General features: G+C 41.1%; 3 protein-coding genes across 3 annotated transcripts; 1 reads left to right on the top strand and 2 right to left on the bottom strand.

Annotated features, from left to right (window-relative positions):
* Positions 1-4,181: 4,181 nt before the first annotated feature.
* LOC149401429 (uncharacterized) lies at positions 4,182-4,817 on the bottom strand. Its single transcript, XM_089610711.1, has one exon. The coding sequence runs from the start codon at positions 4,815-4,817 to the stop codon at positions 4,182-4,184; it is 636 nt and encodes a 211-aa protein (XP_089466837.1).
* Positions 4,818-9,617: 4,800 nt separating this feature from the next.
* Positions 9,618-11,759, bottom strand: LOC149401428 (uncharacterized). The gene is made up of 3 exons (XM_089610708.1): positions 11,588-11,759; positions 10,213-11,413; positions 9,618-10,149 (listed from the first exon to the last, which is right to left on the bottom strand). The coding sequence occupies exons 1-3, from the start codon at positions 11,757-11,759 to the stop codon at positions 9,618-9,620; spliced, it is 1,905 nt and encodes a 634-aa protein (XP_089466834.1).
* A 3,165-nt stretch (positions 11,760-14,924) lies between these two features.
* Positions 14,925-17,909, top strand: LOC149401427 (cytochrome P450 CYP72A219-like). The gene is made up of 5 exons (XM_089612818.1): positions 14,925-15,213; positions 15,606-15,823; positions 16,208-16,455; positions 16,563-16,950; positions 17,484-17,909. Exons 1-5 carry the CDS (start codon positions 14,925-14,927, stop codon positions 17,907-17,909), a joined length of 1,569 nt encoding a protein of 522 aa, XP_089468944.1.
* The last annotated feature ends 960 nt before the right edge of the window (positions 17,910-18,869 follow it).

Below are 18,869 nucleotides of genomic sequence, written 5' to 3'. Positions count from 1 at the left end.
TGTTTTTATTTTATCTTCTGCTGAATAGATATCATTGTTATTATATTTTTAAATGAAAAATAGATGTAGATAGACTGATATTTTTGGTGAGTGAATTAGGGTATTATGGTTTATTTATGTCATTTTAGGAGTGAAATCTGCGGCACCTGAGACGCCACCGCCAGCATGTAATGGATCAAGCTTCAACCAGCTTCTGGGGATTAAAGGAGCAAGGAGCTTCTCAAGAAACTGTAAGGCTTGAAATTTGATTTTGATTTTTTATCTTCGTCTATGAATCATGCTGGTGATAAGGTTGAGTGTCTACTTGATTTGGTAAGATTTGGATGAACTTAATGCTCAATATTATGATATGGGTCAAAACAAAAACACAAAATTGATTAACTGGGATACTAGGCAAAATGAGTTGCGTTATTTGTGTGTGGTAGAGTTTGAGTGGGTGACATTAATATGTACAGAATAAATGGAAGATTCGTCTTCAGCTGACAAAGCCTGTTACTTGGCCTCCATTGGTCTGGGGAGTCGTCTGTGGAGCTACTGCTTTAGGTAACTACTTTTTATGAACCTTTATCTTGTACCAAGTGAACTCTAATAAAATGTTTGTCACATTGAAGGAAATTTTCATTGGACTCCTGAGGACGTCGCCAAATCAATTGTTTGTATGTTGATGTATGGGCCATTTCTCAGGGGATATACGCAGGTATAGCTCAATATGTTAGCCCAAAAGTGGTTTTGATTGAAAAAGTACTTTGACATCCCACCATTTTTCTTCAGACAATTAATGACAAGTATGAACGAGAGATAGACGCCATTAATGAACTTCTTAGATGTTTGGGTGAGTTTGCTTAAAATTGTTTAAATCCTTTGAGAAAAATGCATAAATGAATCAAAAACTTCTTAGTCCTTACCTAGCTTTTCTATAGTCAGGGCATGATTTCCCGACGATTTTTTACCTTGCTTTTGGAGCATCCCTGCTATCATATATATACTCTGCCCCACCTCAAAAGGTATAGTTTTTTGTTTCTTTGTCTGACCAAACAAGTTAACTCTCTTTATGCAAGCTCTGCATGTATATTTATTTATATTTTGTTATGACTTTTTTCATGGTTACTGATTAAAACCCACAACCTTGTCGATGTGGCCGAGGATGATTACCACCTGAGCTAACCAATGTTGTCAATTTGATTTCAAGAAACTATATTGTTTGACATTGAATAATGATGGTTTTGAACATCTTCTGCAGCTGAAACAGAATGGATGGATTGGCAATTGTTCCCTTGGAGCTAGTTACATCAGCTTACCATGGTGCAATAAATTTTCCATTCCTTAAAGCTTTAGATTTTTTTTTTTTATGTTTTTTTATTTTCGGCACATACCTTATATCACTATTAAGGAGCCACAATTTCCTATATCACTATTAAGGAGCCTCAATTTCCTTATATTCATAATGGCTTGTACTATCAAAGAAAACCTGTCAGTGTGGATACCGGTAACATCTTGTTCAGCCTCTTTCCGTTGTGTAAATTTTCTCTGCAATTTTCTTGTAAATTTTCTCCGACAATTTTCAATATATACATTTTTTTCACGTTGGTGTAATATAAAATATATTCTTTTAATTGCTATGACATTCTGGAAAATATTGGGGTTGAAATAAAAGAAATATAACTTTGTAAAAAGAATATTTCAAGTCGCTCTATTGAAAAGCGACTTTTAATTCTTGCCGCGGCGATGTACATTTCTTGCCGCGGCGAGACTTTCTACAACGGATTAGAGATCCGTTGTAGAAAGTCTCGCCGCGGCGAGAAATGTACATCGCCGCGGCGAGATATTTTGGAAGCCTTGAAGCTTCTACAACGGATCCGTAAGCGTTGTAGAAGCCTTGAAGCTTCTACAACGGATCCGTAAGCGTTGTAGAAGCCTTGAAGCTTCTACAACGGATCCGTAAGCGTTGTAGAAGCCTTCAAGCTTCTACAACGGATCCCTAAGCGTTGTAGAAGCTTCTACAACGCAGGATTCTACAACGCTTAATAAGCGTTGTAGAATCATTCTACAACTGTTTTTAAGCGTTGTAGAATCCCAGTTTTGTAGTAGTGATTTTGTGCATAAATGTATCAAGATACTTGCCAAAAGAAAAAGAGGAAACAAATTTGCATATGGATGCATTAGGGAAATCGGCCAACTAGAGAATGGAACAAAATAGGAAACAAATCCAAGCCTTTAATGGCATGAGTTGGGCGCCCAACATGGGTAAAGAGGAAACTAGTTTTTTGCTCATGAATATGTGATATTTTGTAGAAGAGGAAACTACTTTATTGAAGGTAATCCCTCTCCTATAAATAGGGCCCTCATTCTCATTGTTTTCTCAATTAATTTTCCACACAAGCTAGAGATTGAGAGACTCTCTCTCTCTAGACTTGGCCGATCCTCTCTCTCTCTCTCTCTCTCTCTTCAATTTCGTTTTATTGTTTTGGCACCTAGGTCCTCATTTGACCTAGAGTTTAGCTCTGCGACTTCAAGACTCGTTCTTAAGTCGTAGTGTTTAAAAGTGTCCACTCACTGATTCCTTTTATTTCGAGTGATTTAGTGATAGAAACTTTCGTGGTTGCTCGAGTCGCCGAGGTAAGAAAGAGAGACGTGCTGCGAGGGAGACGAGTGTTGCAACTTTCCAAAAGCTTCTCAAAGTTCAAGCTTCAAGAAAGGTTAGTAAACTTCTTAGCTCATAATAGTTTTTATTTATATGTACTTGCTCTTTGTCTAGGTTAGTAAAAACTGTTTTTACTTGAAAAGAAATTTTTTAAAATTTCGCCGCTTTGTGAAGCGTTAAACTTTTTCTTAAACCTTAGATCAATTCCAACAATTTGTTCATGACAATATAAGAAAAACCCATTAAGAATTTTCACATAAAATTCCATGAAGTGAAATTCAATCATCAAGGCCCAATATACTAGTATGGCCGTGTGACATGATATCATTGTCATCATATGACAATGTCAAAAAAACTTATTTATTGAAATTCATACAATCCTATGTCCAAAATGACAAAATTACCCTTTAGACAATTTTCGAAAAACTTGTCTAGTTCAACATTTGAACTTGTTTTGATTTAGCTTTCTTGTTTAACTAATCCTACTCTAATGAGTTGTGGTAGTGACCTCATGGATCCAAATGGACAAAGCTTGAGCTAGCATACTTGGACTCAAAAGTTCACAAACATTTTTCAAGTTCTAGCATAATGTCAACTAACTCCACTAAAGAGTTGACACTGAAATCTCTCGGTTCAAATGAATTTATTTTCTACTCAAGATTTCTACTTAATTGTCATGAGCAGATCCATTGAATATTATCTATGTTTACCCTACATGAATATCATCAACTAGATGGAATTTAAAAAATTACCATTTTACCCTTGTAGTTGTTATTTCCTCAACTCCTTTGTCACTTGGGAATAAGTTAGAAACAATGTATTACCATTTATTCACATTCGAAGGAACAAAGCATGAGGTGATATACATTGCATTTCAGCAATCTTGTACATGAATTCCATATCTATGAGATTTTCACAAAGTTGGTCATGACATCTTCATAACTTAGTACTTCACCAATAGGTCTTGTCTATATCACATAGTGAATATAGAACTCTGACATTCTCAAATGAGAATACGTAAGCTATGAAATGACATGTCTCATTTAAGGATTGAGGTAAGCATGATGCAATTCATACGTAGTGACTTCGAGACATAAAAGGTTAAATGATTTGTTCTAATTTTGTCTCTAGAAGTGCACTGGTCAATTCAGTACATTCAGAAGATACCTAGAAGATATACATAGTCTCCAACTCTCAATGCCCCATAATCAGACATCATAGATTCTCCTAACAATCATACTGAGATCAATAGCCCTTTGATCATTAGATTGTGAATATACTGTTTTAAGCAAACCATGAAGAGTTTGTTCATGCAAATCTATATTTGACTCTTCATTTGTTGTTAGGTTTGTTTAAGGACTAAAGACTATAGTTTATCATAACGCTTCAAACAGACAAGGAAGAATGAATGAAAGTTTCAACTTTTATTAATTATTTAGCAGTTACAACCAAGAGTCTTCGTAAGACTTTATTACATCAAATGTATATAGGTTATGACTACTACTCTTCTTGTGGGCATTGATGCCAACACATTCTTCAATCAGATGAGAACATTTCCTTTACCTTTTACTGCCACCTTTGATTCGTCCCCGAAAGCAACGTTCCCCTTCACCGATTCATCAAGCGCCACGAACATGCTTCTTTGCCCATACATATGGTTGCTCGTGCCACTGTCGAGATACCATTGCGTATCTCCACCCTTTTCATCGTCCTTGTGAGCCAAGAGCAATGCCGCGTCTTCTTGAGTTCTTTCTTCAACGTAGTTGGACTTCTCTTTAACTCTGTTGCTGCACGGAGGTCTACATTCGGAAGCATAATGCCCAAACTTCTCGCAGTTGTAGCATTTGATCTGTGACTTGTCGTACCTTGGTTTTGTGGCTCCTCTCCCATGACCTCTTGACGATCTTTCTCCTCTTTGGTTGTTCGTGTCGTCATTGGGCCTCCAACCTCTTCCACGTCCTCGTCCTCGGCTGCCACCTCTCCTTTGTTGGCTTCCACCTCGATCTTCATTTGTCGAATCGACTCGTGTCTTGAGTTCTTGCTCCACGCTATCTTCCTTCTTCTTTTTCTTTTCTCCATAAGCTTGGAGCGACACGAGGAGTTGCTCAATTGTCATGGCCTCCAAGTCCTTCGTCTCTTCGATGACAGTGACGATATGCTCGAACTTCGAATCCATGGATCTAAGAACCTTCTCTCCATGATTCTCACATCGTCTAACTTCTCACCATTTCTTTTGAGGTTATTGGTAACGGTCAAAACTCTTGAGAAGTAATCGGAGACGAGTTAACCTTCTCGCATGTGCAAGGCTTCAAACTCTCCTCTTAAAGTTTGAAGACGTATCTTCTTAACGTGATTCGGTCCCTTGTATGAAGATCGAAGCTTCTCCCAAGCTTCTTTGGCCGACTTTGCTCTTGAGACCTTCTCGAACATGTCTTCATCTAACCCTTGATAGATGAGACAGAGCTATCCTTTTGAGTTTGAGATAGACTACCTTCATTCTTTGGGTCGGCGTGGCCTTTCTCAACTATCTCCCACACGTCGTGTGCACCAAGGAGAGCCACCATTCTAAGACTCTAGTTGTCGTAGTTGCTCTTTGTGAGCATAGGGACTTGGAAGGAAACACCGGTATTCTCCATCTTTAGGATGATCTTATAGCTCTGATACCACTTTGTTGGAAGGAAATTTTGGGTATGTGGAGAAAGTGTTTAAGTATTTTGGGTGTTTAGGGAAGAAGTTTGGAAATTTGGAGGTTTGAGTAAAAACTAGAAAGGTAGGAAATTTCTTTGTAGAAATGAGAACTTTTTATTTGGCTTGATACAAAAGTGTAGGATTATATCTCTATTTATACTAGTCTATGGAATTTTCTAGATACAAATTTTCTAGAGAATTCTCCTAATTAATGACACTTTAGGAAAATACAAGATTATTCTAGAATTCTTACACTTAAAGACTTTACACATATCAAGAGTATTCTAGAAAGATGACAACTAAAATAGGCCCAAAATACTAAAGGCCCAAACTACAATTTGAAATAACTAGGCCCAAATACTATAACTCAAATCAAGTTTAGTTATTCAACAAAGCCTTTATTGGACTAGGTCATTGGCGGAGTATCGAAACTAGGTGATAAGCTGAGTGAAGGGCAAAGGTCATGAATGAAGGAATTACATCATACCAGTAAGTACATGTCCCTCAAAACATGTATCAGTAAGTACATCATACCAGTAAGTACATGTCCCTCAAAACATGTCCCAAAAACATCAAAACATGTCCCAGTAATGAAGTCACCTAAATCCCTAAAAATATCACAACTATCACTCCACAACAAGCTCCCTTTCTTTTTGCTTCTTGCGCCTTTCAACCCGTTTGATCGTTTCAGTTGTCGGGTTTGTTTTGAAAGGTCTTCCTTTCTTTTTTGGAGCCGAGTCCTATCAGAAAGAAAGAAGCATAAGTTCATTTACACTTAACACATAAAAACTTAACAAAGACACCAAAGTACCTGAACGACTTTTTCATTTTGACAGGTTCCTTTCGAGTGTCCTATTTGTTTGCAATTGCTACAACGATTGGTTTGTCCTTTTCGACAGGAAGCCTATTTTATTCCCGGTGGAGGTTCTTCGTTCTGTCTGTTCCGTTTCTTCTTCGGGCGACCGGGTAGGCGTTGCTCAAGAGGAGGCTGAATCGGATTGAGACCAGAGTCTGGCCACTTGTCTGGACTGGTCATAGGCCCGATGATTCCTGAATAAGCAGCCACAATCGACTCTTTTTTGTAGCATCGATCAATGTAATCAAATATCTGTAACCCGAGGACCATATACACGCCAAAGCATGTGGACACAGAATTCCAGTCAACTCAAAGAGTCGACATGTACATGTCTTCCCTATTAAGTCCACAGCAAAGCTCTCAGACCCGTGAAATACGACCTGCCAGTGAGATTGACGCCTAGCTTCTTCGTTCTCAGCCTCCTCGTTGTCGCTGACCTCATTCTCGTACTCCTCTTCGTGGAGCTCAAAAGATGCAGCAGCGGGATCCTCGTCGGGCGGACTCCTCTGCGTTTCTTCGTCACTTCCATCGGTCGTTTCCATCGTGGTCACAAATCTTTGACAATTGAGAAGTCCGGCTTGGGTTTAGGGATTTGATGTTTTGGGGCTTTATTCACAAATCTTCATCACTTCTCTTTCACTTAATTAATATCAACATTTTTATTAATTAATATCAGCGTTTTTTTATATCACAAATCAATCTCAGCTGTTGATTCAAAATCCGTCCAAAGTTAACGTCGAGAGTACTAACGGCATACCAAATTCGTAGCATTGGGTACTTATCCCGCGAAATTTAAACTATGGGAACATAAGTGTTACAAAACTAAAACATTGGGCACTTATGCCGCTATTTTCTCTTTTTATTTTTATTTTTATGATTTAAAGTAATTTAGTCGTGGTAGATTCGGTATTAAAGGAATTTGAATATTCAAAGCTATTGTTCGTTCTAGTTAATTTTTGTTTGTACTTCTTTATTTCGTAATTGATATGAAAAATTTTGTGCTTATTTCCGCTATGCTATGTACTTATAGTTGAACTTCCTAAGTTGTTAATGTGTACCAGTTAATTTGTGTTTATTTCTATAAATTTTGAAATTTCATTTTTTACTATACCTTGACTGATGTTTTAGGATTTCGTGTGGGGACTAAGACTAAACATGAATTCAATTTTCAAATCACTTATTTCTTTATTTTTTATTGATTCTTTATTCCTATTTTTTTTAAGAGTTTTTTAATTTTTTTTTTTGAACCGTGGGCGGAACCACGGGAAAGATATATTAAAAACCCTCACTCAAATGGTGGTGGAATACCGAGGTTACATCAAGGACTAATACCACGGAGGTCGTTCACGGCTTCCCGAACAACACAAGGGGGGGGTCGATTCCAACCACCGGACGCCTGAATCAAAATTTAAAACATAGCTAGCAAGCACATGGGCGGCTTTATTACAACCACGGGGGGGGGGGGGGGGGGGGTGAAACACAAAAATCAAGCTATCAAAATTAGGCAAAAATAAGAGAATATCGCTAATGACTACCTAATTCCGTAGCCGGCGCTTCAAGGCTCCGAACCACCAAGATGACTTCGAGACAATCGGATTGAATGATCACCCGGTTCCAACACATGTCAAGAGCAAAGAGCATACCTTGAAGAATCGCCGACACTTCCGAGACTTGGGGCGAGAGGCCAAGGTGGATAACCTTAGTTTCCGATCCTAAAATCTCTCCTTAGCGTTCCGAGCCACCGCCCAGAGCCCAATTCTTCTATCCTCCGCCCACACAACGGCATCCACCGAAATCGCAACAAGGTTGACCGAAGGGGGAATCCACACACTCGGAGAGGCTTTATCGCGCACCTCATTGGGCCGAAAGCAAGCTTTGCGGTAATCCCTGACGAAATCACCCGTCCATTCTAGAAGGCCTTCCGGAGTCCACACCTTTCTTCCCGAGCAAGCATTGTTCCTATGATTCCAAAGCTCTTACAAAATAGTTAGAAAGAATTCGAGAGTACTTACCTTGAGTCTCGTCGCGGCAAGGAGGAGCATACCAATCGTGTCGCCGGCTTGAAAGTTCTTAACGAGCTCTTTGAAGCCCCCACATTTCCATACCTTTTTGGACCAAGGGCAGCCCCATAAAGCATGGAAGATAGTCTCTTCTTCCAACTCGCACACGGGGCACCAAGCGTCGGTGAGGACATGTCGTTGGCGGAGGAGTGTCCGGGTCGGGAACCAACCCCTACACACCCGCCATAAAAACGTCTTCACTTTTGGAGGGAGGTTGAGAGACCAGAGTTTGTTCCACCATTTGATATTCCTCGACGGCATAGAGGGACCTTCCACACTAGTCGTTTCTCTCGCTATCCGGTAACCGCTTCGCACCGAGTATTCACCATCTTTAGTAAAATGCCACTGGAGTTTGTCTGGTCCTCCTCCACGACTCTCCGGAATGCTAAGGATCGCGTAAACATCTTCGGGGGAGAACATCGACATGATGAGGGGGTGTTCCATGCACCTCTAACGTCCTTGAGTTTGGAAACACGCATCTCTTCCGGGATATGAGCGTCGGTGAGAAGAAATGAAGGAGGTCGGGGAATCCAACGGTCGCCAAAGTGGTCTCACCGTCTCCGATCCTCCATCTCGAGCCCCTGCAAATAAGTTCCTTACCCCAACATAGGCTTTTCCAAATGAAGGAAACCGTCGAGCCGCATGTAGCATTGAGGATGTCCCCGTTTGGGAAGTAGCTCTGTTGGAAGACACGGCCCACAAGGTTATCCGGCCGCCGAATGAGACCCCAAACACTCTTAGCAAGTAAGGCTTGGTTGAAGCTACCCAAGTCACGGAAGCCGAGGCCACTGTTAGGTTTGTGCTTCGTGAGCTCCTCCCATTTGCACCAGTGTATCTTTTTCTTTTGCCCTGTGTCTCTCCACCAAAAGCTTGCAATGGCCTTATGAATACCATCGATAAGTCCTTGGGGGAGACAGAAGCAGATCGCGACATAGCTAGGGATGGCCTGGAGGACTGCCTTGATGAGGGTCTCTTTGCCCGCCTGCGAGAAGAAGAGACCCCGCCACGAATTAATCTTCTCCCAGACTCGTTCCCGAATGAAAGCAAAGATGTCGGCTTTTCTCCTACCCACCGCCGTAGGAAGCCCTAAGTAGCGATTGTGGCACGAGGTGACCGTCACCTGTAAAGTCTCGGCGAGCTCTTCCCCATACCCTTCATCTACATTGGAGCCAAAACAAATGTCAGATTTAGAAAAGTTAATTAACTGACCTGATGCCGCCGAGTAGGAGTCAAGGCAGCGCGCCACTTCCTGGCACTCCTCGGAATTAGCTCGGAAGAACATTATGCTATCATCCGCGAAGAAGAGATGAGACACGACAAGGTTGTCACGACCAAACCTAACCCCCCGAATAAGCCATTGGCTCTCCCGTTTTCATAGAAGACACGAGAGCCCCTCCGAGCAGAAGAGGAAGAGGAACGGTGAGAGCGGATCACCTTGTCGAAGCCCTCTCTCAGGCACCACCCGACCTCGAGTCTCTCTGTTGATGTTGAAGGAGAAGCTCACCGAAGACACGTAGATCATCACTTTATCAATCCATCGGCCATCAAAAACGAGCTTCGTCATCATATATTCCAAGAAGGGCCACTCGACTCTATCGAACGCTTTGGACATGTCAATCTTGAGGGCCACGCACGAGCCGTTCCCGAATCTTCCTCGAGATATGGTATGGATAGCTTCGTAGCAAATCATCATGTTATCAAATATCTGACGGTCCCCCACAAAAGCACTTTGGTTCTCAGAAATAGAGTAGACCATCGTACCCTTGAGGCGGTCCACGAGACATTTAGAGATAACCTTAAACAACACGTTGCAAAGGCTAATGGGTCTGAAGTCTCGGACACGCTCCGGTTTTTCAATCTTCGGGATGAGGGTGATGATCGTGTTGTTGAAGGTTTCGACCGACCTGCCATTGTTCAAAACACCCAAACAATAATCGACAACCAAATCACCTACAATATTCTAGTACCTCTGATAGAACAAGGCTGGAAATCCGTCTGCTCGCGGGGCTTTAATGGCATCCATCCCAAAGACCGCACGCTTAACGTCATCCTCGGTGAAAGGAAAGAGGAACAACTCGTTCATGGCAGCCGTAACCGTGGGGCTCACCGCTTCACCCACCATATCAAGGATCTCGCGCGTGGGGTGTATGGACGAGAAAATAGACGAAAAGTAAGAGGAAATCGTATTAACCATACCGAACATACCTTCGACCAAATTCTCGTTCATGGCAGCCGTAATCGTGAGGCCCGGGATTGTGTTTCTCTTCTTCCTAGCGGAGGCTTTGCGATGGAAGAGTTTTGAGTTCTTCTCTCCACACTTCATCCACGTATTCCGACTCCGTTGGAGCCAATAGACCTCTTCTTTTTCGAGGAACGCATCAAGTTGGCGTTCCTCGCGGCGGATCTCTGCAATGTTGTGTCCGTTCTCTCTCTCGCTAACTGATCGGAAAACTTCCTTCTGTCTTTTGATACGTTCCCGCATGCCCCGCCACATAGACATCCCCCATCGCTGAAGAGCCGTGTGGCAGCCCTGAAGCGAATCGACGATCTGGTCATCAGTCTCTTTAGTCGGGTCGGGGTCCCAAGTAGAACGAATCACACCCTCGCAGCCGTCTTCCGAACACCAAGCTTCCTCAAAGAAGAAGCGACGGGGACCTTTGGAATCTCTCTTCTCCGAGCTGCCCGTCGTATTGAGGAGGATCGGCCTGTGATCGGAGCCCCAAAACTTGAGATGGAGAACTGTCGCATAGGGAAACAAATTCATCCATCTCGGATTTCCGAGGCACCTATCTAACCTGCCCGCGCATCTACCCGGGGTGTCGCAGTGACGCCACATAAAAATATCTCCTTCAAAATCGAGGTCGCTCAGGTCGCAGTCCTCCAAAATCCTCTGAAACTCCTCCATTAAACCCGGGCCTCTCGATCTACTCCCATTGAGCTCGAAATTCGAGGACACCTCATTCAAATCTCCCAGGTTTCCGCCTCCGAATAAGCTCCCAAGTCCACTTCCTCTGAGCCGCAACCGGGTCACCATAGACCCCCAGAAAGTTCCAACAACGACCTTCTTCGTCAGTAACCAAACCTTCCACGTGGAATCTCGAGTAAGAACGAATCGAGAAACCAATGGAATTTTTCCAAAGAACAATAAGGCATCCACTCCGGCCCACACTATCCACCGTAAAACAACCATCAAACCCCAAATACACTTTAACCCTCTCAGCAGCAAGACTATTCAACTTCGTCTCCGATAGGAAAATCAGAGCCGGACGGTGAGTCAAAACGTGAGAACGGAGAGCCCTCTTCGTCCGGGGGCTGCCGAGCCCCTGGACGTTCCAAAAAAACGCCAATCATTGCGCTCGGTGGCTCTGAGGGGCGCCGCTTTAGAGATCAAGGAATCACCGCCCAGATCCACCAACGAGGAAACAGACGGAGACGAGGAGGAGTTCGAAGCTTTTGAAGGAGTCTCCTGTGGGGGCTTCACATCCACAGGAGTCGGATCACACTCGCCAGCCATATCAATAGAGGAAACCTGAGCCGACTTCCGGTTGTTCTTCTCCGCATTGACCAGGCATGTTTTCCTTTTGGAGCCCAATTTAAGGCTATTGTCCACCGGGGTAGTACCTTTCCGAGACCTAGTTCCTTTCCCAAATTTTCTCGCTTGGGTAACTCTGACTCTTCTCTTTTTAGCTTTGAAGATGATTTCCGAGCCATTTACGGGGCCGGAAGGGTTCACCTCCAAGATACCAAGCCGAGACCCCCCTTGGAAAATATGCTGACCTTTTGTCGGAGGTTTTTCGCCGACGTTAGCTTCGTCCCTCACCAACTTTTTTCACTTCGTTCCGTCGCCGTGAACCCTCAGCGCCGAGAAAGGGTTATGGGATCCCGTTTTAGCCGAGCTCCCCGGACCGCCCAGCAGCGACCCTTGCTGCCTCGAAGACAATCCAACGTCAACAGAGTGTCCGCCTGGTGGAGGAAGAGTCGCCTCGAAGCTGTCAGAGTCGCATCCTCGTGGTCGTGGTGGTGGTTCTCCAAGATCGCCCCAGCGTCAGATTGCCTTGTCCTGGACTGTTTGGATTCGAAGGCAGAGCCCAGACCAGTAGGGGGGAAGACTGTGGGTTTAGGCGGGCCCGAAAAGGCTAGAGGGGAGGGTTCCCGATGGGTTTTATTAACTGGGCCCATGTAGAAATCTTTGTAACATTTAATGAAGTTCCTTTCCGCATAAGACTTCGAGCTGGGGTCCACCATCACCGCAGGGTCCTTAGACGTGGCATCACACCTTGAATCCACGTCACCACCCCCCCAATAAAACGTTCCTATACCCGGGAGAGAATTAGGATTATCAGTATTCCCCAGGGCTTGGGTTTTGGAGGCATCATGATTAAAACTTCTCCCATTGGCCGAGAAAGGGTCACACGCGCCGACCTTTTCCTGGTTCCCGAGGTTCCTGGAGCCGCCTTTGGAATGATTGTGGCGATTCTCTTCCCGGGGGCTAATGTTCGGGGAGCGACGTTTGGCGGAGCTTCCAGCCTTAGATCGGGTTTTTCCGGACGAATTCAGGCGATTTCTCGCTTCTTTCGCCTCCGTGCCCCAGATCTGGAAGGAGCTGCTCACAAAGCAGTTAGGAGCATCCGCCCTCAGCCACAGACCAAAGGTGTGCTCCGTCTTCATCTCGTTGTTCGAATTTTCAGGTCTGGACTGTTGCTTTCCGGGGTAGAATTTCCAGCTGTGGCCCAGACAGCCACAATCGAAGCAAAAGTCCCCCAGTCTTTCATACTTCACATCTGTCCAAGTCTTCGCCGATTTAGATCCGAGCTGAACGTGAAAACCCCTTCGAAGATGCGCCATGACGTCTATGTTAGCTCTGATTCGAACGAAATTATCCTTGCAGCGTCCATCTTTGTCTTTATACACTCTAATCACCGTCTCTAATTGTTTGCCAATAAGCTCTCCCATCTTGGGCGTTCTGGCTGAAATTGGGAGACTGTGTAACTGGATCCAAAACTCGGAGTGAGTAAAATTCGGTGAGTTCCCTTCTCTTCCAGATGGGTCATATAAGATAAGGAGCGATCGGTCAAAGAGCCACGGCCCTAAATCCAGAACCTTCCTCTTGTCCCCAGGTCTGTCGAAAGAGAAACAAATAACATCATCCTCAAGGTCTTTAGTTTTGACGTTCCCCGTCGTTTTCCAAAGTCCGCCTATCACAGCTTTGAGCATCTTCTTGTTGTATTTTTTGTTGCAAAGCAGTTTTCCGAGCAGAACATCCTCTCCCGACATCGAGTTGTCACTGATCTCCTCATCGGCAACCACCCACGCATCATCTTCATCCTTAGGGAGATCCAATGAGGACCATTTTTCGCAAACATCTTCCATGAGACCCTAGAAATAACCCACCCTTCTCAGCGTCCGGCAAGCATGCCAAACTACCAACCAGTACTCTCTGACGGAAAGCGACAAATGCAGGAGAGCAATTTCTTTTAGGTACAACTTCCCACTTCCCGGTTACAATAAACATGAATACCAATGCCAAAATAATCATTATTTTCTTAAGAGTTAATGGTTGTTGTTGTGTTTTTTTTTTTTATTTTTTATTTTAATTTCATTATCATGGAACGTGGGCTACGCCTACGAGGCACTTTTATAGCTAAGCATCACAATTATTAATTCAAGTTATCAAAAAGTACTTGGGCTATTATGCTATTTTTTTTTGTTGCTTACGCAGAGTTAAATTTTTTAGTCAAGGACAAAATTATAAAATTAACAAAATATTGGCTAGTTTGCTAAATCAAAGTTTGTATTTGACTAGTTTGCTAGTACTCCCGTGCCATTTTGAATGTCGTTTTTGTAGTAGTGGAAAGGTAAGTCCTGCTGAGAAGGACAGATGGGAGAGAAGTTGAGCTGGAAGGGTATTGGATTAGAGAAATTTCATTAATTGAGATTAATAAGCCATTAAATATCAAGATTAGACCTTAATTTTAAAAAATATCTAAATATGGACTTTTGGACACATTTTGGACCAAAATACCTCTGATTCAAAAAACCCATATTTTTTTTTCTCATTTTCAAATCATTTTCATCGCAATTCTTTTCCTAGCGCAACCAATTCGAAAATGAAAAGAATTGTGATGAAAGTGATTTGAAAATGAGAAAAAAAAATATGGGTTTTTTGAATCAGGGGTATTTTGGTCCATAATATGTCCAAAAGTCCATATTTAGATATTTTTAAACATTAGGGTCTAATCTTGATATTTAATGGCTTATAAGCCCAATTAATGAAATTTCTCTTGGATTATCCCTGGTGGGTTGTATTCAAATGTTGGGTACGAGGGTTGGGCTTTTCTGGGTTCGGGTAAAGAGGAAAATTTACGTTGATAATTGTTGAGTATTAACTTCAGAGCCAAAAGTTGGTGTATTGGGAATGGAATTTGGGATTAAAAACCAGATTTTTGGAATTGATATGATTCAGTTTGACACGTAACTTGAAACTAAGAAACATTACAACATTCATTCGTTTATTACTTCATTTACTCATTAATGGATGATTCACGTTGACTCGTGTGACTTGGCAAAATGAAAAGTAACAACATTTCTGTTATGCATCCCTTTTGCGCCACTGCCTATATAAATACACACCAACACCACACACAGACTCATATCTTTCTCTCTCTCTCTCTCTGTGGCAATGGAATGGTCAATTTATACGATGTGTGTGATACTGATTGGGTTGGCGATAGCGATTTGTGCGTGGAAAGTGGTGAACTGGGTTTGGCTGAGGCCGAGGAGACTGGAGAGAATCCTGAGAAGCCAAGGCCTGAATGGAAACCCGTACAAGTTTCTGAAAGGAGACCTGAAAGAGATTTCCGAAATGGCGAAAGAAGCAATCTCTAAACCCATCACTCTCTCGGATTCAGAGTCACACGACATCTCATCTCGTACGCTTCCTTTTGTCGTTCACACTCTCAACAAATATGGTACGTTCTCCTATGAATAAGTTCTGCAGAGAATATTAGAAAGGCCGGCCTAAATCTTCTTGAAATTATCAGCATTTTAAGATATATATATATATATATATATATATATATATATATATATATATGTGTGTGTGTGTGTGTGTGTGTGTGTGTATAAATGTTTGTGTGTGTATCTCCCTTTGATTATAAGAATTGCGTCAAATTGTTGCACATAGCCGATTATGGAAAAATATATGCATGACTCGTATGCCCATATAATATTGATGTTACCATTGCATATGCGCTGAAAGAATAATAAGATGTCAACGAGTACATTGTCCCCTTAATTGTCATTCTTTATTGTTCAACTTCACTTAACTAATTATATATCATGTGGTTGGGGAAAAATGCAGGTAAAAATTCATTTACGTGGGAAGGTCCAATGCCGGGATTGATTGTCACGAACCCAGAAGATGTCAAGGAAATTTTGTCAAAATTTAAAAATTTTACAAAGCTCAAGCAAAATGCACTTCTGAGTTATCTGTTTAGCGGCGTAGCCTGGCTTGATGGCGAAAAATGGGCTATGCGTCGCAAAATTCTCAACCCAGCCTTTCATATGGAGAAGTTGAAGGTGTTTCATTACTTATTTTCTACTTTGCTTATGCATTTCTCTAGCAAATTTAACAAGCGCAATTACTATACTCAATATTTGCAAATATAGACATTCTTATAAAATATCTACGAACTGTTAATTAAAGATATTAGAATTATGAATAGCCCCTAAAAGTGATGAGTCCGCACTCGGTGCTGTTAGCCCGTCAAATTTATCATTTTCATAATTATGTTTTAAACCAACTTGAAAGGTAACCAAAAACAAAACAAAAAAAGAGAGGGAAAATATAGTTTTTTTTGCACAATAATGGTATCCATTATTTGCATTTCTGAATTTCTTAAGGTTTTATTTACAGGGCTAGTTTATTTTATTTTTTAATTTTGTTTGTGTGATTAATTTTAGGGCATGCTTCCGGCATTTCATTTGAGTACATCTGAGATGTTAAACAAATGGGAAAATTTGGTGAAAGATGGTCAAGGAAGCTGCGAGATTGATGTTTGGCCTCATTTTCAAAGTATGACCGCAGATGTGATTTCTCGAACCGCTTTTGGACGAAGTTACGAAGATGGTAGAAAAATTTTCCCGCTACTCAATGAGCTCGCCGCACTTGTTTCAAAATCTGTAGTTGGCGGATACATTCCTGGATGGAGGTCAAAATTTAAGTCCATATTGCTACTTTTCTAATTTATGAAGAATTAATTATTTTACTCGATAATCGATTGTACTAATAAATTGGGTATTTTCTCTATTTATGTAGATTCCTTCCGACTAAGTTGAACAACAGGTTGAAACAAATAGAAAATGAAATACATGGCTTGTTGAAAGACATGATATCCGATAGAGAGAAGGCGATGAAATCCGGCGAAGCACCAAACAATGACTTGTTAAGCATACTTATGGACACAAATATGAAGGAAGTAAAGGAACAAGGAAACAAAAAGAATGTCGGAATGACTATACAAGATGTTGTCGGAGAATGCAAGTTATTTTACTTTGCTGGTCAAGAGACCTCCGCGGGTTTGCTTTCTTTTACAATGGTGATGCTGAGTCGTCACCCGATTTGGCAAGATCGCGCAAGGGAAGAGGTTATCAAAGTGTTCGGAAACAACAAACCAGATTTTGATGACTTAGCACATCTCAAAGTGGTAATTATTTTATATTTGAAATCCATGATTATAGAGTACATTTGTCCATGTAAACACAAATTTTACTTATTATATATATATATATATATATAGAGAGAGAGAGAGAGAGAGAGAGAGAGAGAGAATAATTACACAAAATACTTAACTTTAAACTAATTAATTAGTAAAGTCAAAATTTTATATTTAGCATAATAGTCAAAGTTATGTTGTCAATTTTTTAGGCTATCAAACAATTTAGCACTTCCAAAACATTTAATGACTGTCAAAAACGTTATTGAAACCTGATAGCTGTTCATTTTTATTTTATAACGGTTTTTTTTTATTGTAATAATTCATAATAATAATTTTCTTGTTAATTATTCTTAATGGATGCACGGGTAATGTGTGTAGTTGGATCACTAGAAATTAGAAGGCGTATATACAGTATTTTGTTTAAGCACAAGGGATATTTATAGCACTCTCCCTTTTATTTTTTTTTCTCGGTGTTACATTTTAGAAAGGTTGATCGGTTAAATGTTGATACATGATTACAGGTCACAATGATTTTGAATGAAGTTCTAAGATTATTCCCTCCGGCAGCTATTTTGCAACGAAGTGTTCAAAATGAAACTCAACTTGGAAAACTGTGGCTGCCGGAAGGAGTTCTGATATTCATTCCCATTATTAGCATTCACTGCGACACCGACCTATGGGGAAACGACGCAAAGGAGTTCAATCCCGAGAGATTCAGCAGAGGAGTTTTGGAGGCAACAAAGGGCAAGCTTTCGTTCTTTCCCTTCTCCGGGGGTCCTCGAATTTGCATCGGACAAAACTTTGCGATGATCGAAGCGAAACTGGCCTTGGCGTTGATCTTACAACGATTTACTTTTGAGCTCTCTCCGTCGTACACTCATGCCCCGATCAACTTTATGACTGTCCAACCACAGCATGGTGTTCACTTGATCATACATAAACGTTAAGCATCTTTCATTTTGCCTTTGAGTGCTAGCGTTTTGAACTATTTTATTCGTAAAAATGCAAAAAATAAATCAAATAAAAATTAACTCCATAATATTATGGCTTAGTCCTTGTGTCATTGGAACAATTTTATCGTTTATTATTTTAGTTTCGCTTGTGTTCGCGGTGTCATTTCTTTAAGACTAGTTTGTTGCCATTTTGTAAGTGGGCTCACGATCACAAATAGTGGTTTGTACAACTGTGTACGCAGAACACTATATCAAAAATTGTTGCGATAAGTAAAAAATGCCTTCGCTTAGGTATATCACGGTTTGAATGACCATGCAAAGTATTTGTTTTTAGTTTGCGCAATTCATGTAATATTTCCCTGTAAAATTATGAGAGAGAGGATGATAGAGAGAATCCAATGAGACGTATATTTCTACTCGTTATTGAGGATCTTGAATTACAACTTGTACGTATGAGATCTGAAGAAATAAATGTAGACGATATGTAGTAATAATTACATTGGAACTAATAATGAATAATAAATGTAATGCTAGTTCTAAGGTAGAGGAACTAGTTCCAAGGTAAATGAGATTCGTTCAATAGTAGATGTTAGTTCTTCTGTGGTATGATTTATTTGGCAAAACAATTTTATGTTAAAGTTGTTCGAGTGAAGCTACAAGAAGATATTCAAGACTCGGATTACTTGTTCTACGCTGTTCTCTTGTGCGACCAAAACTGAAAACTTCTTATTTCTCAGTTTAAAATATATTGAGTATATATTATCGAATATTTGGTTATTGATACCGAGAGTTATGCGAGAGATTAGAGACCTAATATTCATAATGGATGCACGGGTATTGTTTGCTCGCGGACATATCATTCCTCCTGAGTAGGTTGTTTATACCAAATAGGGTTACCAATTCTTGTGTGTCCTAATTAATTTTTGCTTGATTGTTTTGTTTGTTATCATCTTG

The sequence above is a fragment of the Urtica dioica genome, chromosome 4, assembly GCF_054948205.1.
Source record: "Urtica dioica subsp. dioica isolate 48M chromosome 4, U.dioica_male_clone48M_v1_H2, whole genome shotgun sequence".
Classification (NCBI taxonomy): domain Eukaryota; kingdom Viridiplantae; phylum Streptophyta; class Magnoliopsida; order Rosales; family Urticaceae; genus Urtica; species Urtica dioica.
The sequence above is the reverse complement of the archived record's forward strand: the minus strand, read 5'-3'. Positions and strand labels throughout refer to the sequence as shown.